General features: G+C 34.1%; 2 protein-coding genes across 6 annotated transcripts in view; one reads left to right on the top strand and one right to left on the bottom strand.

The window, feature by feature from the left end:
* The window catches only part of NCKAP1 (NCK associated protein 1), a 99,114-nt gene that overhangs the window by 25,262 nt on the left and 50,861 nt on the right, over window positions 1-22,991 (top strand). For 3 of the 5 annotated variants that reach the window (XM_027588436.1, XM_027588431.1, XM_027588434.1), the window contains 8 exons: window positions 8,441-8,533; window positions 8,715-8,771; window positions 9,560-9,702; window positions 9,786-9,876; window positions 12,659-12,796; window positions 13,930-13,978; window positions 18,223-18,379; window positions 20,782-20,838. In XM_027588436.1, the coding sequence (XP_027444237.1) occupies window positions 8,441-8,533; window positions 8,715-8,771; window positions 9,560-9,702; window positions 9,786-9,876; window positions 12,659-12,796; window positions 13,930-13,978; window positions 18,223-18,379; window positions 20,782-20,838 (785 nt within the window). The remainder of the gene's footprint in view (window positions 1-8,440; window positions 8,534-8,714; window positions 8,772-9,559; window positions 9,703-9,785; window positions 9,877-12,658; window positions 12,797-13,929; window positions 13,979-18,222; window positions 18,380-20,781; window positions 20,839-22,991) is intronic. The other 2 variants (XM_027588435.1, XM_027588433.1) reach the window with 1 other exon arrangement.
* LOC113920339 (WAS/WASL-interacting protein family member 3-like) overlaps window positions 1-22,991 on the bottom strand; it is a 71,145-nt gene that overhangs the window by 26,352 nt on the left and 21,802 nt on the right. The window lies entirely within an intron of this gene.

The raw sequence follows: 22,991 nt of genomic DNA, 5'->3' as shown, positions 1-22,991 counted from the left end.
TTCATTTTATTCATAGTTTTATCCCCAGCTCCCTTCATGATGCCTGATAATTTAATAGGTTGGGATATTTGTTGACTAAATGAATAATATATTATTACAGTAACTCTTCACTTTCCTAGAGGTTACTTTTCATATCACTTGCCTCTTTGAATTACCTCTGAGAACTAGGAAGGAAGCAATTCCACTTTTAAGAGTCTTCTCAAGAGGGGCGCCTGGGTGGCTCAGTCAGTTAAGCTGAACCTTAGCTCAGGTCATGATCTCAGGGTCCTGGAATCGAGCCCTGGGCTGCACCCCCTGATCAGCAGGGGAGTCTGCTTCTCTCTCTCCCTCTGTCCCTCCCCACCATCCATGCTTGCTCTCTCAAATAAATAAATAAAATCTAAAAAAAAAAAATCTTCCCAAGAAAAAGAAAGTACACATCCACATATAGATATGTTTATAGCAGCATTCATTATTCATAATAGCCTAGAACTGGAAACAGTTCAAATGTCCAGCAATTGATGAATAAATGAACAAAATGTGGTATATCCATTTAATGGGATACTGTTCCGCAATTAAAGGGAACACACTACTGATATATGTTGTAGTATCAATGAACTCCAAAAACATTTAGGTTAAGTGAAAAAAGCCAGATGGAAAAAGCTACATATTGTATGATTCTATTTTGTAAGACATGTCTAGAAAAAGATTTGTTGAGACAGTAGATCAGTAGCACTTGGTGCTGGGGTTAGTGGGGCTAAGAGTGAGGTTAACTAAGTAGGCACAAGGGAACTTTTTGCAATAATGGAAATCTAAAGTAATAAGGTTGGTGGTTGTACAACTCTAAATTTGCACAAATTATTTAATTGTTCATTTATCATGGATGAGTTTTATGGTAGGTAAATTGTAGCACAATAAAGCTAGGAAAACAAATAATTTTGAGCAGCTAGAAGTGGTATTTTAGAAATAATGAAGTTTATTCAGAAATAAGCTTTTTTGGTTCTCACTGTGTCAAGCTTGTTGAGTTTACTTAGGCAAAATTGTAACAAGTTTCTTTTCTAAAGCACTGTACATTAAAGGTACTCTCATCAGGAGCAAATGATAATTGACAGGAAGAGAAATAGAAACTTTAAGAAGTAAAAAGTATAGCCAGCAAGGACTGTTTAATGTTGGCTTATTACCTTGTATATGTCAGTAGCACCTGAGGCCATCTTGACATGAATAGCTTGGTATAATTATTGATTACAGTGATGACATCTAATCAGTAAGAAAAGCTTGATTTATTTCTGTGTCCCCAGGTTATGAAAGCAAGGTAATCACATATTAGAAAAATTTATAAAAATTAATTAATTAAAATTGAATGCAAAGGAACTAGCTTCATTAATATTTTTATTCACATTGGGAAATGATGCCATTATATGAAGTAAATTATATTATTAACACAGTGTGCTGTCTTTTATATAAACCTGTTATGTCTGACCAACCACACTATACTAGGACCTGTAATTAGTGATTTTTCTAGTACTAATGATAAAATTACAGTAGTTTCATCAGTTTGCATTAATTTGACCATCTTGTAACCAGAAATCTTAAACTTTCAGTATTTTTTCTGATGCAGGTTAATGCACTGAGGTGGTAAAATAGAGATTGTTTTAATTTACCTATTGCTACATAACAGACCACCCCAAATTTTACTGAGCTTAAAACAACAACTTATTTTTTATCATTCTGTGGGTAGACAGGGCAGTTCTTGTGCTTGTCTCACCAGCCTTACATCACAGCTGCATTTAGCAGGTGGGTTGGCTGGGGGATGGGCCTAGCTGGGCTTAACAAGATGCTGAGTTTCTTCTTTCCACATGATATGATATCTGAGGCTTCTTCACCCATGGCACCTAAGGGCAGTGTATATTGAAGAGGTGTTTTGAGCTTTCAAATTTGATTGACCTGTATTGGCAGTTTACCCTTTTATGGTCTATTTTTGTATCTGGAAAGTGAGTATAAAAATATACCTGGATTGAGAAATATAAAAAAGTTCTGGAGATAGATGGGAGTGATGGCTCCACAACTATGTTAGTATATATTTTTTTAAGATTTTATTCATTTAGAGAGAGAGAGCAAGTGCGGGGAGTGGGCAGGATAAAGTGGGAAGGATTAGTTATTTACTTTCCCTAAAATTTATTTACTCTTTGCTCAGAAAAATGCATTTCTGAAATATTGACTATCAGAATCATTTTGTAGATGATGAAAGGAGAATACTACAAAATCCTATGAACCTTTTAAGAAATGTGTATTCTTTGTGTGAATTTGGATTTTCAGATAATCTTAAGAGATTTGCTTATATTGGATAGAATATGTCATTCTCTTTAGATATTTCACATTTCCTTCTTTTATGCTTTCTTTTTTATTGTTATGTTAATCACCATATATTACATCATTAGTTTTTGATGTAGTGTTCCATGATTCATTGTTTGTGCATAACACCCAGTGCTCCATGCAGAACGTGCCCTCTTTAATACCCATCACCAGGCTAACCTATCCCCCTGCCCTCCTCCCCTCTAGAACCCTCAGTTTGTTTTTCAGAGTCCATCATCTCTCATGGTTCGTCTCCCTCTTTTATGCTTTCTTATCCTGGGAAGACATAATGAAATATTTTGCCCAACTTTGGGGATTTGTTCAAGGGATTAAATCACCGTTCTGTGTTAGGATATGTAAACTCATTTGAGACAAGAGTTGATGCCTGATACAGCATTCATTTACAATCAGCAGTGCAGTTTGAAAATTGACTTAATGATTTTTATGTTGAGAATGTTGAGGATAAGTAATTGATTGATTGCTCATCTATGTGCTAGTGTTCTCAGTGCTGGAGATGCAGCAGAGAATGATACAGATGTCCTTGTTCTCATGGATTTAAGTTCAAGTTGAGATTTTATTTTTTATTTATTATTTTTTTAAAAGATTTTATTTATTTATTTGACAGAGAGAGACAAGCAAGAGAGGGAACACAAGCAGGGGGAGTGGGAGAGGGAGAAGCAGGCTTCCCTCAGAGCAAGGAGCCCGATGCGGGGTTCGATCCCAGGACTCTGGGATGATGACCTGAGCCAAAGGTAGACACTTAATGACTGAGCCACCCAGGCACCCCTCAAGTTGAGATTTTAGACAACAAACATTAACAGAAATACATACATACTTTGATTTGGAGATAAGTGGTAGGAAGAAATAAAAAGCAGGATAAGGAGTTAGAGAGTAATGAGGAAGGAGACTATTTTAGAGAAGAATGCCTAACAATGGCTTCTCTAAAGAGAAATGTGGGAGTGAGCTATGCAAAGAAGTGGCGAAGAGCATCCCAGGCTTGAGAAAGAGCGAGTGCAAAGGCTCTGAAGTAGAACCAAGCTTGGTGAATTTGATTAACTGAGCAGGAAGACCGGTATGACAGCTTACAGAGTGAGGCTAGAGGAGTATGAAAGGAGATGAGGTCTTAAAGATAGGTGTCCTATTTAAATTTTATTCTGAGGCACTGGTAGGGACTTTGTATTTTAAAGTATGATGGGAAACCACTGGAATTTTTTAAAAGAGTTTTATTTTGAAATAATATTAGACTTAAAAAATTTGCAGAGCTAGTGCAGAGAGTTCCTGTATACTCTTTATCCAGTATTAATATCTTGCATAACCATTATTGGAATCTGTTTTTTGTGGTAGTGTGTTACTTTAAAATTCTGACTCTCCTGCTTCTTTGTGGAGAAGACTGAAGAGGCAAGAGATGAAGTATGGAGTCCAGTTTGGAGGCTAGTGTAGTGATCTAGATGAGAGTTGATGAGGCTGATAGCTGACAGTTCAAGAGGTTTATCCAGATAGCTTCTTGGGACTTGTATTTTTAAAAGCCTGGTTTAGAATATCATACTAAGAAAATACACAAAAGCTTTCCCTGAGACCAAACTTCTGTACTTGGATTTTTTTTAAAGATTTATTTATTTATTTGAGAGAGAAAGAATGAGACAGAGAGAGAGATCATGAAGAGGGGAAGGGTCAGAGGGAGAAGCAGACTCCCTGCTGAGCAGGGATCCTGATGTGGGACTTGATCCTGGGACTCCAGGATCATGACCTGAGCCTAAGGCAGTCGCTTAACCAACTGAGCCACCCAGGCGCCCTGTGCTTGGTTGTTTTTTAAGAGGAACAAACTACTAGCATAATTTAGACCAAGAAAAATATTGTGCATAAGCAACTTTGTTAATGAAAGAAGGTAATAATTGAAATAGGTGAATAAAGAACTATAGCCACATTTCTTTGTGTTGAAAATCAGTGAGTCTGTCTTAGGCATTGGTTCCTTATTGTAAGTTGCCGTAATTTTTCTTTGAAAGAATGAAAACTAGTAAATACTACATTTCATCAATTTTTTAGATACTTACTTTGTATGGAAAATGCTTCTTAATTTGACAAAGATTAATTAACAAGATTTTTCATTGCAAAGATACAGTCTTGTTTTATGATCTGCATGGCTACTCTTTATCTTGTTCATTTTCAGTTTTTACATATTTTACTTTAATGTTAAGAATAATGATTCATAGTTTGAAATTTTAATGAAAGCATTGTACAGATATTTTGCTAATGTATATAGTTAATCTGTGTATCTATGATATGCTTTTGAAAGTATTAAGGAATAGAATGAATTCTTGTCAGAATTGTACTTTTCTAATGTTCTGTTCTGTAACATCAATTTATTACTAATTTATGTTCTTAAACTATTCCCTGCTTTTTGTTTGCTGTAAAACAATGAGGTGATGACTTAAGAAAACTTTGTTTTGGAAGTTGAACCTAAAATTAAGTACCTTTTAGTAGTATCTACTCTCCTTCACTTTAAGAACTAAATGGTAACATTTTTTGTGGTTGAATTCTGCAAGTTGTAGACACTTTTGTTCTTTGTTATAATTGAACTCTTTAATGCATAGCTTTATGGAATTCATTTTCATTAAATAGGGAACATAATTGAGATGATTGAGTAAGATACTTGTAGGATATTTGGAACAGTATCTGGCAAGGAGTGCATGCTCACTTAATACTAACTCTTATTAGAAGTACTATAAGTAGTATTGGGATTATTTAAAATAGCCTTATTTTTGCCTGTTTGGAAGAAGTGGTCTGTGAACCTCCTTTGTTACTTACCTAATATTTAATGGGTAGTTTCTGGGTGTCAGGTACTATCAGATGTTCTTATGTACATTATTTTGGCTCATGATGAGGGTATTAGGCTCTGAGAGGTGAAGTCATTTAGTCATGGTTGTGCAATAAGAAGTAGGCTTTCTAACAAAACTACCCAAATCTGTCATCTGTCATTGACATATAAAGACCTTTTAATTTGTCAGAATCACTCCTCTGTTAGATGTTTATATTGGATACTTTCTTATATACAGAGCTGTATGATACGGGTTGTGGAGATTGAAGAAATGAGTTTTGTACGCTGTCTTACAGTGTTGGAGATAGCTGTGATACAAGGTAGAAAATGATATTATTAGAAATTATACACATTTAGAGGATGGAGATGTTTGCATTCAGGGAAGAGGTTTAATCAGGGATTTTTTTTTAAGATTTTATTTATTTATTTATTTATTTATTAGAGAGAGAGAAAGAGTGAGTGCGAGTGGCAGAGGGAGAGAATCTGGAGCAACCTCTGCCTTGAGTGTGGAGCCCGTCGTGGGGCTCGATCCCACATGACCTGAACCTAAATCAAGAGTTGGACGTTTAACTGACTGAGCCACCCAGGTGCCCCCAGGGATGGTTCCTTGAAAATAGGTTAACATTTCAACTAAGTGATTTGGGAGTAGTGGGATTTGGACATCTCAGTAGAGGAAACAATAATGAAAACATGAGCTATGTATAGAAAATAGTGAATAGTTTGTTTTGGCTACTGTGTGTGAATGAATGTAGGGGAAATTTTATATTGGAAAGGTAAATTAAATTGAGGATCAAGTTGTGTAGGGCCTTGAAAACTTGATGTTTTGAATTCAGACATTCATTAGTTGAGTGAATTTCTTTTAGTCATTGTAGAAGCCGGTTACATATGGTTTGGGGAAATAAAATTGAATGAGAAATTTAGACCACAATGAGATTTTATTATTAAAAAGGGAAATTGATGGGCATGCAGAATGGTAGAAAGAACACTTTATTAGGAGTAAGGAAATGAGATTTCCAGTCCTGACCTGCCATGAAGGAGTTACGTAACTTTGGAACAGTTCTTTTACTTTCTGTGTGCATTAGGTTCTCAATATGTAAAATGAGGTTTGTATAAAAGATCATTAAAGCCATAATGAGATGGTGACTGTCTTTTTTTGTCCAAACTAGGATGCTGAAAGAGGTACTATTAATAATTAAGCCCAGTAGCAACTGAATTATATTCTTGCTTATCTTAATGAGTCTTTCACCTATTATGTTTCAAAACTCAAATTTAAAGTACTGAAAAGCAAGAAAAAGGACTAAGACATTAATCATAAATGTTTAATGTTGAACATGGTAAAGGTAGAATAATCTGAGGAAATAGAACCTTTTAAACATTATTTTTAATTGAAGTATAGTTAACACACAGTGTTACATTAGTTTCAGGGTGTATGACATAGCGATTCTAGAAGTTTATATGTTAATACTGTGCTTACCACAAGGGTAGCTACCATCTGTCACCATACAGTGCTATTACAACACCATGGCTTATATGCCATCACCGGAAGCATGTGCCTCCCACTCCTCTTCACCCATTTTGACCATCTGCCACACCCTGGAAATAGAATCACTTTTAAATAAGTATCTGCTTGATGTTATGAGTGGTAATGATTTGATTAAAAATGTGCATATGAACATGGAATTGTTTTGAAACAGATATATTCTTCAAAATAAAGTCAGTTACTATTGTAGATAAAGCTAAAAACATTACACATCACTGTAAGTATACACTTTAATATGTCTGGTATTTAGAGGAAGTAATGAGGTACTTCATTTACACATGTTTTCTAGACAGAATTCTTTAAATGTCTTCAGGGACTGAAGTCTTTAGGGTAGTTTACCCTGTATTAGCTGGGTCTACCAGACTGCTGTCCTTGCAGTTTTAAATAGTCTTTTTTTTTTTTTTAAAGATTTTATTTATTTATTTGAGAGAGAGAATGAGATAGAGAGAGAGAGCATGAGAGGGGGGAGGGTCAGAGGGAGGAGCAGACTCCCTGCTGAGCAGGGAGCCCGATGCGGGACTCGATCCCGGGACTCCAGGATCCTGACCTGAGCCGAAGGCAGTCGCTTAACCAATTGAGCCACCCAGGCACCCTTAAATAGTCTTGTTACAGTTTTGTTTTGTTTTTTTTCTTTTTAATCTTCCCTTGATGTTATACTCACTGCTCTAAATTTTCTGACTTATCATAATGGTGTTCAGTACAGTTCTGTAGAGAGGCATCTTCCCCCTCAACCTTCCTGTATAAGTAAGAATTGTGTGAAAGCTTCAAAATTGTGTGGATTTGGTAGCAAGTTTGTTATTTCAGGCCACTTTCCTGTATTTTCTAGTTTTCTCATATTCTAGATAAGTGCTTCTCAGACATTTAATGTAGATTCAGATCACCTGGGTATTTTACTAGATCTGGTATGGGCCTGAGAATCTGCTATTCTAATAAGCTCCTAAATGATGTGGAGTTGCTGTTCTGTAGACTACACTCAGTATCAAAAGTTCTGGAAAGTTTATTGGAATTCTGTCAGTCTTATGATACACAGGGCATTAAATATGGCTGGATTCTTTTGGAACTTATATTGATAGTTTTAAAAAGAAAACTTAGGACTTTTGTAAATCTAATAATACAGTTGATTGAATAATATTTATCTTTTGTATTCACATTTCCCTCTTTCATGTTTACCAGTGTCTTAACCCTAGTTTTGCTTCTTTCTCATTTCTTTTTTTTTGTTGTTGTGGTTTTTTGCTTTTGTTTAATGTATTATTGTGTTTTGTGGATCTGGTCAGGGAACCGTTACTGTATTTTATGTTTGTATCTACATTTTATTTTGCATGCGTAACGTGGCTTTGCCTGGATGTTCTTTTTGGTAAGTTCCAAATTTATAAAGCATATTGTTTTTTGTAGTGTAAGTTACAGTGTTTTTCATCTTTTTTTCCTCTCACTTCTAGTAATGTGATCATGCTCATGAGTTGTTTTTAAAGAGTTCATTTGATTTTTTTTCTAACATTTTCCAACTTTCCTTAATAGTAGTGCAGTTTGATACTAATCTGCTTTGATTGGTTTTATAGCCTCACACTGTCAGTTGCTGATCACTGTTAGCAGTTGCTCTCTCAAGTATTTTGGTTTTTTAAAAAAGCCTTAATCATCTAAAGATATTGTTCTAAGAGCTTGTGCTTCCATATAGCAATCATAAAAGAAGATAGTTTGTAGTAAAATTAAATATCTTTGTTCTGAATTAACAATGCATTCTAAATTTGTTTTTACAGCAACAGCTTGCACAGCTACAGAAAGAAAAATCAGAGATTCTGAAAAATCTGGCATTATACTACTTCACATTTGTAGATGTTATGGAATTTAAGGTAATGTATTTTAATATGTAAAATTTAACATACAGTGATGTTTGTTAATTGTATAAATTTCTTTATCACTTGTAGATAATAAAATTTGAATTCTTCTAGAACTAAGATTTAAATTTGTGTATGTTTTCTAAATTTAGTATTATTTATATAGATGAAAGATTAAAATAAACTTTATTTTCAGGACCATGTTTGTGAATTGCTGAATACTATTGATGTTTGCCAAGTCTTCTTTGATATTGTAAGTATTATTTTCAGAAAAATTTCTGATTCTTTTCTGATTTTCTAATAGAACTAAGGGGACTGAATATTTTTCTTCAGAAAAAAATTACGTGACTAGTGTGTGAAATTTCAGCATTGTTACATTGGCTTATTTCGTAGCACTTTTTTAAGGTAAGGAGTTACCATATATTCCCTATTTTTACTTGTTTGTCACTGGGTATAAGTCTTGTACATATTGGGAAATAGTAGTTAATTTTAGTATTTTATTTTAGAAGGCCCAATTAAAAAAAGTTAAGTGAATAATATTTTTCTCTGTGAAAGACATACTTGATGGAATCTTTCTTAGGTAAGACAATTTCTAGATACAGGAAGTCAAAGTGAAAAATGTCTCTATTGACAATTTACTTACTCAGTGAATTTTATTACTTATTTAATATTTTTTTCTTGCTTAGGCTCTATTGACAATTCACTTGTTCATTGAATTTTATTACTTATTTAATAGTCTTTTTTCTTGCTTAGGCTCCATATTCCTTCTTATTCTGGTTTTGTTTATCCTTTTAAACTGTCATCAGTTAAGGCAATAACACACTTTTTTTCATCCATAAAATTGTGTCACCAACACAAAACTGTTACCTATGACTTCCAAATTTTAGGTATGTTTTTGGTTGAAGGAATTAGAATCTTAGAAATGGGGATAAAATAAATAACTATAGAAAATTACTGGTTTTCATTAGCTGCCATGAAGATTTGTGTGTGTGTGTGTTTAAAACTTTGCAAAATAAGTTCAACTTGATTTTTGTTTTCTAGACTGTAAACTTTGATTTAACAAAGAATTACTTAGATTTGATCATAACCTATACAACGCTAATGATACTGCTGTCTCGAATTGAAGAAAGGAAGGCAATCATTGGATTATACAACTATGCTCATGAAATGACCCATGGAGCAAGGTAGACCTGCATTATACAGATCTTTGTGAAATTCTCAGTTTGATGGCTAACACCTCACTGAAATTTGATATGTCTGTTTTAAGTGACCGAGAATACCCACGCCTTGGTCAGATGATTGTGGATTATGAAAACCCTTTAAAGAAGATGATGGAAGAATTTGTACCCCACAGCAAGGTAAGACCTGGTTTTTAGATGCAGTAGCAGCCCTGTGTTGGGCTCCATGCTGAGCCCACGTGGTGCTTGCTTAAGATTCTCTTTCCCCCTCACTCTTGCATGCTCTCTAAAAAAAATTAAATAAATAGGCATATGAGAAGGCATAAGGGTGAATAGTTAGAGTGATAAACTTCTACGAAAAACATTATAATGGGATATGAATAATAGCTATGTATGGTTTTATCCAGTTGTGAACCAGAGAACTCATTAGTTAGATTCCAAATAGTATTTGGAGACTCAGGGATCATTCATTATAGTTTTTAGATTCGGTATAGGGTATAGAGGTAGTGAAATTTAGTATTTGAGAATGTCTACTCTGATACCAGACTACCTGGGTTCTAATCCCAACTCTGCCAATTACTAAGTATGTAATATTGGGCAAGTTACTTAACCAACTTCATAGTATTTCAGTTTTCTTATCTGTAAAAATGGAATAATAGTACCTACCGCATATGGTTGTTAGGATGATTAAATGAGTTACTTCATAAAAAGTATTTGGATACATAGTATTTGATACATTTTATTTTTTTATTTTCTTTTTCTTTGTTCTCCCCCCTACTTGATACATTTTCGCTATATTATTAGTAAAGCCTCTTAGAAAAAATAAAGGTTTTGTGAAAATAATTTGGAATGTCTATCTTTTACAATATATTAAAAAAATAGTTCTTAATGAAACAGTTTTGTTCAAAGGAGTCTTGCCATATGGCTTCTCTGCAGTAGGCTGATTCAAATGTTCCTAAGCACATCAAGAAAATGTGTAGGTATCTCATACATCCTCATTATAGATAAGGAAATTGAGGGCTTGAGAAGTGACACAATTAGTCATTTGGCAGTAATAGTGGCAAAACCAGAGCTAAAGCCCAAGATTTCAGAATATTGGTTCATTCTCGTTGAATGGTGAGAGTTAGACATTTTAATAATACACTATTTTGTATAAATCTGTTAATGCCAAGAATTTTCCTTCAGTTTTCTTACTCCTGTGAAAATTCTGAGGATGCATTTACAGAAGATGTGTTTGCAGTTTAATTTTTTGCAAAGCTGTATTATCCCACAAATTTATATAGGTTTAATGTTTTGAAGTTAGTTGGATCTTTAGTTAGAAAGACGCTAGTGGATGGCATCATTTTTGAAGTAAAAATCAGCATTGTAGATGGAAGTGTCAGGATTCCTCAGAGTGCTGAGCATATAGTCATCTGTCTCTGATTTTGGTAGTACTTTTTCCTCACTTAGAACTGTCTTCCCTACTCCTCCCTTGTTTTCTCTTTGGATCCGTTTCTGACTTTCTGCCAGTCATGGATGACCTTGTTTTTATTTTTATTTACCCACTTCAAATTTGTTTCTTTCCCCACCTAGGTGATGAAAATTTCCTTAAAGGCTGTTGGATCTCTTTTTAAGTTCTCCATAATCATTTGCATATACTAGACTATTAAATTGCTTGAGGAGATTTGAACATTTGGATTAGACTATTTCCTAATCATGATTTTTCTGATGTTCCATGATATCCCAGTTTTTTTTTAAAGTCTTTCTTTCTTTGTTTTTTTCTTTGTTTCTTTGTTTCTTTCTTTCTCTCAAGTGTGAATGAGGGGAGGGGCAGAGGGAGAGAGAAAATCTCAAGCAGACTCTGCGCTGAGTGCGGAGCCCAACAGAGGCCTTATCCCACGGCCCTGAGATCGTGATCTGAGCTGAAATCAAGTCAGATTCTTAACTGACTGAGCCACCTAGGTGCCCCAGTAGCTCATGTTTTGGTGGAAAGTCTATCCTATATTTGCTAGGATTTGTTAAAATTAATTTAATTTAAAAATATATTCATAATCACTTGGTAGAGTATAATAAAAATACAGGTTTCTGGGATCTCTTCCCAGAGGTTCTGGTTCACTAAGTTTTAGGTAGAACCTTGCTTTCTGTTTTCTGAACAAATCCCATGGTAGCAGTCAGATTAAAGAATCACTCTTGGGGGCGCCTGGGTGGCTCAGGTGGTTAAGTGTCTGCCTTCAGCTCAGGTTGATCCCAGGGTCCTGGGATTGAGCCCTGCATCAGGCTCCCTGCTCAGCGGGGAGCCTGCTTCTCCTTTTCTCTCTGCCATTCCCCACCTTGTGCTCTCTGGCTCTATCTCTCTGTCAAATAAATAAATAAAATCTTAAAAAAAAATCATTCTCGTACAGAAATTTTAGGAAGCAGAGATGAGTACCAAAGCCCATTTAAAAGCAAACAAGAAGCAGATGAGAAGAAACATTAAATACCTTGATGATAAAGCTGTAATTAACAGACCAAATGGCAAATAGAAGTTAAGTAATTTATTAAGATAGAGTACATTTTTTTATAAGGCATTCTTTGGAGAAATACAAAATATGTTGAGTTCTATTAACACTTAATCATATAACCCTAACATTCTGTTATTTCAGTGAGAACTGTCAGAGTACAAAAGAATGACACTAGGCTTCCTACCTGTTTTGAAATAAAGATCCCAAGATTGCCAAACATTTTAACTTCCAAGGATGTAACGTGATTTCCTGAGCTAAGCTCTTGCCCAGGAATGCAGAATCTATGTTGCTTTTATGAAATTAAAAAAAAAAAACTTGAGATAGCCAGACCCACCTCAGATATTGTATGGAGCATAGTTGTAATTAGGTTTTGCTGTTTTAGGATGATACATGTAGAAACACACAGCAGTTATAGCTAAAATTTAAATGGAAAAGGAAAAAAAATTTTATTCCTCAACTTCCTTTTTTCCTATTTTAATTAGTCTCTTTCAGATGCACTGATTTCTCTTCAGATGGTATATCCTCGAAGGAATCTTTCAGCTGACCAGTGGAGAAATGCCCAACTATTGAGTCTCATCAGTGCACCTAGTACAATGCTTAATCCTGCACAGTCTGACACTGTATGGTTCTATTTTTCCCTTTTTGAATGAAAATAGTAAAGTTGATTTTTTAAAAATACCAGTTAGGCAGTGTTGTTGCAGTTTTTCTTCTAATTAGTATTAGTCTGTCAGTGAAATTTATTGTAAAATTCTCAGTAAGTTATACTGTTGAGTTTATTTCTAAATTCTGATGCTGAGTTAATACAAACAGTGTAAGTATTTTCTTTTAAAATTTAAATGTTTGTTTTCTGTTATAATAGAAAATTTGGAAAATGCAGAAAATTTTAAAGAAGAAAACAAAAATCACCTCAATCTTCACCGACTAGAGAAAATCATTATTATATTCTTTCACACAGTGGACCCTTGAACAACACAGGTTTGAACTGTGCAGGTCCACTTACACCTGGATTGTTTTTGTAAATGTATTTTCTCTTCCTTAAGATTTTCTTAATAACATTTTCTTTTTTCTAGCTTAATTTAGTATAAGAGTATGTTATATAATATGTATAACATACAAAATATGTATTAATTGACTTTATGTCATTGATAAGGCTTCTGGTTAATAGGCTATTAGCAGTTAAGTTTTTAAGAGTCAGAAGTTTTTAGTGACTTTTCAACTACACGGGGAGAGGGGGTTGGCAGTCCTTACCCTCATGTTGTTCAAGGGTCGACTGTATTTTCAGTCTTTTCTCTGTGTGTATGAACATAAATGTTCTATATATGGAGAATATATACACATAATTACTGATTTGGGTGAGACAGTGAGCATTCATGTACATAAGTCGTTTTTAACTTGATTAAAATATTATCCTTTGGAATATTACAAACTCTGAAATAGACTTGGTATATTTGGAATATACTTTTGGAAGTTTATCATTTACCAGATTGAAGACAATTTGGCAAAATACTGTTTTAAGGGAGGTTTCAGGGAGTGTAAATGTGAAAGGGGCCCAGCTCTCATTTTCCTTTATGGACTGCACATTTAAGTATAAATTATAAAACTTTTATCCAGCTTTTCAAATACGTCATGGTGGTATTTGAGTCATGAATTGAATAGTAAGAATTTTTAGGAGAAAGAGAAAGAGAGTGACTCAGTACAGGATTTGTTTTTTAGAATTTCTTTTAATCACAAATTTGTATCTTCTCTTTTTAAGATGCCTTGTGAATATCTCTCTTTGGATGCAATGGAAAAATGGATTATCTGTAAGTAAAATTAGTTTTGTAATTACCTCTCAGGTTTTAAGTTTTAGAGAAAAATAATGGGTAACATGGATTACTTCTGTGCTAAGCACTGTTAATAAGCCTTCTCCGTGCCTTATCTCATTCAGTTCTCATACTGACCCTGTCAGGATAGATAGTCTGTTTTGAAGATAAGGAATCTAAAGCTTACTCCACATAGCTAATAAGTGACAAAGACCAAATAAGAACCCAGGCTAATGCCAGGGCTCATGGTACGTTATATTGCCTCTCAATGTAGCTGTCAAAACTACATTTTTGTTTTGTTTTTAATGATTTTTAAAAATACTGTGTTTATTCAGCTAAGGTTTTTGATTTTGCTTTACTTCAGTATGTGGTTGACAGTTCAGTATACATGGAGGATGAAATTAGTAGTTGTGCTCCTGAAAAGTTCACAAATTATAGGGGAAATAGACATAGTGACCCACAGATACAATAAAGAATGAGAATTGCTATAATACAATTACTTCTACAACCCCGAAGTCCAGTGGCATAGGGGAATAATTTTGAGCAGTTTTTTTTTTTTTACTTCGTCTAGTTCTTTTATCTTGATTTATTAACTAGTAGGTAGTATTTGTTGACTTTTTCTTATAGTATGTCTCAAACTACAGTGCCTTCAGTTTTCTTTTTTTAAATTTTTTGGATTGATACTTACATAAAATACGGATTACTAAACTACTGACAACTAAAAGTGAATTACTAGAGTTACCAGAAATGAAGTAATAAAGACAGAAAGTAAAAGCCTACATTTTTAATTATTAGATTCAGTTTAGTCTAACAATTAGATTATTACTAGGTTTCTACTCATAAATGTCAAATTTTTGTAAAAGTTTCTAAGTACTCTCTTTCTTTACTTAATCTCATTATGCCCTGGCACTTTGAATAGCACTGTTACTAGTATGAAAGAGAGCTTATACTCCCTATCCTTAGCATTTTTTTTTAAAGATTTTATTTATTTATTTATTCATTCATTCCTTCATTTAGAGTCTGCACACATGCAAGTGGGTGAGTGGGGGGCAGAGGGAGAGAGAGAGAGAGAATCTCAAGCAGATGGGCTGAGCATGGAGCCTGTCTCAAGGCTTGATCTCAGGACCCTGAGATAATGACCTGAGCCAAAATCAAGAGTTGGATGCTTAACTGACTGAACCATCCAGGTGCCCCTCCTTAGCCATTTTTATTAATTATATTTTTTACATTGATTAGTTTTGTGATACTTATATTTTCTATAATGATAGTTAAGATTTTAATCCTTTCTCTTAGTTGACTCAAAACACAGCTTTCAAATTATTGATTTTGCTGAAATATATTGTGATCCTTGATTGTTCATGTTTATGGAAGTTTGGCTGTAGAACAGAGGTGATTATTAGAATTAGGTGGCATGGGTGACATCTAGAGTTAATAGCACTAGTTCCCCCAGTCTGTACAGAAAAGCTGATTATAGGGCTTTGTATGATGAGCAGGGAAGTGGGTCAGAAGGCAGGCTACCCTAATTGGGGATACAGGGACATAGAGAAGGCAGACAGATGTGGAATGACCACACTTGCCAAAGTAAGGAAGGTGATGTACTCTGAGTTTTGCTGCTTTCATGTAATTGAGCCTTGAGTAGAGTTAACAGAGGTTAAGAATTACCTTAAACTCTGTACTTATCTTTTTTTTTTTTAAAGATTTTATTTATTTATTCATAAGAGAGGCAGAGGGAGAAGCAGGCTCCCCGCTGAGCAGGGAGCCCGATGCGGGACTTGATCCCAGGACCCTGGGATCATGACCTGAGCTGAAGGCAGACGCTTAACGACTGAGCCACCCAGGCGCTATACAGCCACCCATACTATACTCATAGTAGGACTTTTCTGTAGAAGGTGGTCTACTTTCTTTAGCACTTTGCTTTAGATTAGTTCAAAGTGTGGTCCCTGGGTCAGCAGCATCACCTAGGAACTTGTTAGATACACAGAACCTTGATCTCCACCTTAGACCTGCTGAATTAGACTATGAATGGATCCTAGCAATCTGATTTAAAAAATCATAAGCCTTCCCGGTTGCTCTGATGCAAGCTAAAGTTTAAGGATCATGGGTCTAGGTTATAGTCTGGGGCCAAGAGTTATTGAGAGTCTGGAATGTTGAAGACCCAGCTATTTGCAATGCAATTATAAAATAACTTATCCTGATATTCTTTTCAGGGTCTATTCTTGCTATATTGGTTGGACTCAGAGGACTCCTTGGGAAAGATCTCTTTTCATCTCTGGAGTTTTGGGTTACTAATTCCTGTCCGTTTTTATTATTTTTTATTTATTTTATTTTATTTTATTTATTTGAGAGAGAGAATGAGAGAGAGAGAGCAGGAGAGGGAAAAGGGTCAGAGAGAGAAGCAGACTCCCTGCTGAGCAGGGAGCCCGATGTGGGACTCGATCCCGGGACTCCAGGATCATGACCTGAGCCAAAGGCAGTTGCCTAACCAACTGAGCCACCCAGGCGCCCTCCAGTCCGTTTTTAAATTGATAGTTGAGTTCTACCTACTTTCTATCTTAAAAGATTTTCTCTAACTTTCTTGTCTAGTATTGGTTTTTTTATCTTGTTCTCCAGCATTTTTGTGGCTTAAATTTTTTTCTGTCCTTTTAATGGGACGTTGGTGGGGAAAGGAGGGTAATGTGTGATTTAATAAACCATCCTAATCTTGGGCAATTGAATTTAAATTACATTACCTTTTTTGAGTCTATCATAAACAAATGGATATACTAAATTCAAAGGTAATCCATATCTTAAAAAAATAAAACATATGGTAACCCATAATATAACTGCTAATATTTTTAGAGAAACCTTTTATTGTCAGCAGCAATTTTGTGAATCGAAGTATTCAACAAGGTATAAGACACTAAGTGAAATCTCTTTTTACTCAGGGGTTTAGGGTAAAAAGTCATTATATAAGGCAAGAATCTTTTACAGTTTCTCTTGAGGATTCTTTAAATTTCTGTACATGTATTCTATTTCTTTGCTTGTGTACCAGATTGTATAATTGGCTTGTGTTTAGGGGTCCTGTTGCATTAAAAATACTTTAATGTGTTTCAGGAAATTTAAGAAAGTTAAATACACTTCTGTACATATGACTCCACAATATATGCCTACTTAACTTAAAAAGTTAACTTGTGTAGTGGCCCTGTTTTGTTTTTTTTTCCTCAAAGATTTTAATTTATTTGACAGAGAGAGAGATAGCGAGAGAGGGAACACAAGCAGGCGGAGTGGGAGAGGGAGAAGCAGGCTTCCCGCGGAGCAGGGAGCCCGATGTGGGGCTCAATCCCAGGACCCTAGAATCATGACCTGAGCTGAAGTCAGGTGCTTAATGACTGAGCCACCCAGGCACCCCAGTAGTGGCCCTGTTAAAAGAAGGTTGAGCTAAGAATAAAAAGATAAATGGCAAATTGTATATTAATGATTCAGGAGTTTAGAGGTGGGAGTGACTACTGAGAATCCTAGGGAAATTTCACAGGAAATAGGATTGGTTTTTAACTGGCCCATTACAGTACCTTGTGTATAGAAGGCACTGAGTAAATGTTGAATGAATGACAGATGAAGTTTTGTGGCCTAGTATACAGGGCTAGAGAGGGCATCCACAAACATATATATGATTATACATTTGTGTAAGATTTCCAAAGTAGATAACAAAAGATGAAAGGTCTGAATTCATATACTAGAGAGCAGCATAATATATTGAAAGACTCTTAGGCTTTAAGGGTAAATACTTGAGGCTAACTCTAGCTCTAACATGTTAATGGTATAACTTTAGGTAAGTCATTGAACCTTCATTTCTTCAACTGTAAAAGAGAAGGATACCATCTGTTTTATCTACTCCACAGAATTATGTGAGATAATATACGTGAAAACTTATTTGGTAAAGTGTGCATTGCTATGAAAATGCAAGATGCTATTACATTTCTTCTGGTGATTTAGAAAGGTAGATTAGTCTTTTCAGTTATTTTAACAGTTGTAATGATTACTGTATTATGTGTTAATTAGTAACTTCTGATCTTTGGCTTAAAATATAAAGATTTTTGAAAATGTCTTTTACTCATTTATTAAAATGACTTCTTACACAACCCAGAAGCAGCATTTCTTTTTCTCATAGTGATTATATTTCTGAAAATTTTGTAAGCTACTTTGTAACTGAAAGAATTTAATTTTGGAATACTTTTATATTTGTATTTATTTATGTTTTTTTAAAGTTGGCTTCATTTTGTGCCATGGGATTCTAAATACTGATGCAACAGCATTGAACCTTTGGAAGCTAGCTCTTCAAAGTAGCTCTTGCCTCTCTCTCTTCCGGGATGAAGTTTTCCACATTCACAAAGCTGCAGAAGACTTATTTGTAAACATACGAGGGTATGACATTTTCATTTATCTTGTCTTTTTTTGGAGAAGGGTAGTGAGTGGATTATCTTTATTGAAGTTTGTTGATAGAGAAGGGTCATGTCATGCAAGAAGATATCACCTGTATTATCTTACTGGCCATAGTAAGTTGTTTTTAACAGTCATCCTGATATGGTAGTATTCATATTTTTTATAGGTAACTTCATAGAGTAAAGTATCTAGTGTTTCTGCCCTTTCAAAAATTGTATTCTATGATAAAGATGTGTCCTCTTTTGTAAATCATCATATGGATTTAGACATAAGTATTGCTAAAAGTACCATATACATTTTAGAGTTTTGACATTTTTGTAAGTGCTATTTAAAAGTATGTGAATCAATCAAAAGCTCTTTAAATTAGTTATAACAATTACAGAAGTCAGACCGCTGCACATAAGAAATCATGTTTCCTTATAATAAGGTGTTCCAAGTGACTCATGTATATTCATTCCCTGTAAAGCAAGCGGTTCATACAAATTTGTTTCCTTGAAATTTTTAATGCCTGCATTTCTTTCCACATGAGGTTCTATAGACAGTATATAAAACAGGTTGAACTCAGACTTGGTAGCAATTTTGAAATCTTTTGAAATTAGGAGCATCTAAAATATTCTGGGGCTCCCCTGTACCTGAAAATGTTGAATAATTATGTTTGGCTTCTTAGCTTCAGATAGAAATGAAGTTTACCTACATTTATTTCATATCCAATTTAGAAATGTCTTGATGAAATTGAGATGAAGCATCTGTTAGTTATTAAAAGATAAAGATCTGTTTAACCTACCAACTTAAGCCTCAAATTTTAGTATGTGTAAGAATTACAAGTTCCTGGACATCATCCCTAACTTGTATTTCCTATATCTGTACCTTGAAGAGGCTAAAGGAATCTGCCCTCTTTTCCCTAGTGATTTTTGAAGTAAAATTTACAGACAGAAAAATGCATAAAGTTTAGGTGTCTACAACTTTGTATATGAATACTCTAGGTGATCACCTAGTCAAGATACAGAACATTTCCATTATTCCCAGAAAATTGATTTGTGCCCCTTTTGGTCAGTACTGCCACCTCTGATCTCCCACTTCCCAGGCCCTTGATCAGGTGACCACTGTTCTAATTTCTGTCACCGTGGGTGTTTCTGACATTCTCATATGTAGTTTCTCAGTCATAAAATGAGGTCTGGTGCCCTATGTACTTTCCAGCTCTTATTTGGCTTTTATTTTAGATGGTGGAGTACCTGGAAATATCCTATGTCATATGGGATACTTTCTAATTGATTTTCATTTTCTAGTTGATGCAGATTGAGAATCATGAAACTTGTATTTTGTTTTAGCATATTGATAGCTTCTCTGTGGAATCATATTTAAATATATGTAAGCATTTAGAACCAGGTAGTCTATATATTGAGCGAATTTATGCATGGTACACATAAGCTTAATGACACCATGAGACCGATTGTCTTAATGTTAACACTTTTCTTTTTTTTGGTTATGCTTTTCTAACGATAAATTTACCATTTAAGAATCTTCATATTTGAAGTTGAGAAGTCTTAATTTTTATTAAATTATGAGTGATCAATTTAAAATATGACTTCCAGTAGTTACACATCAGATCGTTAAGTATGAAAGCTTATTAATTATAAAGGACAGTGATTACAGAATTAATGTATTTTGGACATTTGCTCAAAGAACACATAAATCTTAGAGTATTTAATATAGAAGTTGGAGTTCTTAGTATAACTGGTTTTAGTCAGATTGTCAGGAAGATAGTTTTAACATTTTAGAAATTTTGAGTTTTTGTATGTAGTATTTATGAAAATAATGTATTTATTATAAGCATTTATTTTTCAAATGTTACCTTTAAACTTTTGATGTTGGTGTCCTGTTTCTTTTAAAGTAGTCAATATGCTTTCCTGCCCCAGTTTTTACTACCACAAAACCCCTATCTGCAAACATTCACTAGTGTTGCTCAATAGTGTATGTTCTTTCAGAATTTTTTTTTTATGAGATAGCTTAAAAATCAGAAGTAATAGCTTTGTTATTACTTTAGATTTTGGGAAACCACTATTAATTACATTGGAAGTATAATTTTAATGACTCCATGGGGGCTTAATGAAGTGTATTTGATCAAGATCTACATAGTGAGCGTTAATTTTTTTGTGAGATTTAATATAATATGAGATATATTTTTCTAAGAAGACTTTACTGGGTACTGTAAGGTACCAGGAAAGGAGGTGCGTGGATTTCTTACATGCATTTTTAGTTTGAGGGCCAGTTTTTCTTGCCGCTAATAGTAATTTTTAATTGACTTTTAGTGTTTGGCTAATTTGTTTAGACTGTTACCGATGAAATTAAGATTAACATGGTTCTAAATTTTTTTTTCCACGTAGCTATAATAAGCGTATTAATGACATAAGAGAATGCAAAGAGGCAGCTGTGTCACATGCGTAAGTAGTTCTGTCTTTTATGTGGAACTTAAAATCAAAAAGAATTTCTTAAAGAATAATTTTGTTGAAGTGATTGCAGGTTAACGTGTGCCAGATGTGATAGAAGTGAGAGACTTTAAATCAATGAAAAATAAGCAAATATCCTCAGTATCTGCTAAGCTTCAAGTTAGTGTAGACAGATCTTAAATATTTTTGAAGTGTTGATAAAAGTGCTCTAAGGAAGTACCATACAAAGGTCTTTTATTTTAGGTATCATTCAAGTCTTTTACCATTACTATGCTTTTGTGCCAATACTTTCCAAGTTGTGATGATTTTTGTACTATTTCATGAAAATTTGACATATCTTCACACTCTCCTAAATAGTATTTACTTTTCAAAGTATGCCTTTCCTGAATTGTAGTAAATATTATATATTAGTAAGTATATAGAATAACTTAAAAGTTAGTATATTTAAGATCTTTGAACAACTTTTCAATTTTATCATGAATTATAAATAATTTGATATTTCAGCTTAATTGTTACAGGTGGTATACTTGTGTAGAATATTTTCTCTACTGAGCTTAGGTAGAAGTAATATTATTTGATCCATCTGTATTTCTATAAGCAAGAGAGAAGATAATGCACCATTGCCATTGATGAAAATATAAAACGGCAAGTTTTAGAATTTAGGTTTAGGCTATGGAATGGGTGTTGGGACTTTTTTAAACCATCTTTATTCATTGCTGTCAGTGCTGTATCATTTCCTCATGCATATTTTTTCGCCCTAATGAAATGCTTATATTATTAAAAGTTATTTTCTAGTATAAATAACATACTTTGGAATGTGTTAGAAGTCCTTTCTTGACATACAGAAATACAAATGATTATCACTTCTTCATTGGATAGACCCTGTTGTAAGCATATATATGGTGTCATAGCTATTTTTTATGAAACTTTTAAAGGTAAGGCATTTTCCCCCCTTTATTTGTTATATAAAGTAATCATAAGTGGTGAGCAGTAGTAATTTTTCATAGGAATTCCTCATTCCCGTAATCCAGGCTTAGTACTTTATAGACATTTTCTCTCTATATTTACAACACCATAGGCACCTGTAGCAACTCTGTGTAGTAAAATAGTCCCCTTTGGCCCCTTTCTTCTTAGAAATTGCACAGGATGACTTTATTATTGTCAGATAAAAAAGAGCTTATCATTGGAATTAACCTAATATTGTAAAAGTACTGTGTATCAGCCATTATGAAAGATGTATCTTTTGAGGCAGGTATCATCATCCCTGTTTTATAGATAAGAGGCTAAAACTAGGAGAGGTGAAACCTAAGGTCACTAGGCAGAGGTTGGATTTTAATCAGAGTCTTCTAAAACTAATCTGTGTCCCGACCAAATTTCTGGTATTCTATATCCCTTACAATTGTTTTTTTGGCCTATATATATATATTGTGTGTGAGGGGAGGTGGTGGTGGTGGTGGTGCCATTTTTTGTACCTATCAAAATCTTAAAACCTAAAATTGGGACTGTATATTTTGCATAGTGTGAGAAGTTGGAATACTTAAAACATTCTGTGATTTTTTTTTTCCATGTTAATATGTGAGAGTAATTCTTCTTAAAAATTTGCATTTCATTTAAAAAATACCTAGTAATGAATATTTATAATTATCTTTTCCTTTCCTCATCTTTGTTTTTGAACAAGAGTGCCAAGTGATCTCATCCTAATGTCTTTCTTGTATATAGCTCTTGTTTAGTCAGTCTTACATATTTAATAGGAATGTACTTAATAAACTGGATATGGATTATCAGATATTTATTAACGTGTTCATTGATTTTTTTGTGGGGGTGACAGAAATGTATATACATAGTAGAACATTGCTTGCTTTCAAGGATTTCGCAGTCTAGTTTATAAAGTGCTAAACTAAATGGTATTAAAGTTGCAGAAATTATTTAGAAATGGACATCTGGATATTGGGAACTGCTTTTTGAAGGATTGGTCTTGAAGTTTGGGTAGCATTTTGATAGGTGGAGAGTAACAGAATAAACATGGTTATAAAAACAGCATAAAGACAAGGATAAAGGTAAGATTGGAAAGTCGTTTAATGACGTGACATACCATAGAAGATATTTGTAGGGACTTCTTTCTAAAAAAACTTTGGAAATTGACCTGA

This window comes from Zalophus californianus, chromosome 3 (genome assembly GCF_009762305.2).
Source record: "Zalophus californianus isolate mZalCal1 chromosome 3, mZalCal1.pri.v2, whole genome shotgun sequence".
NCBI lineage: Eukaryota > Metazoa > Chordata > Mammalia > Carnivora > Otariidae > Zalophus > Zalophus californianus.
Note: the sequence above shows the minus strand (reverse complement) of the source record. Positions and strands in the feature narration are given on the sequence as shown.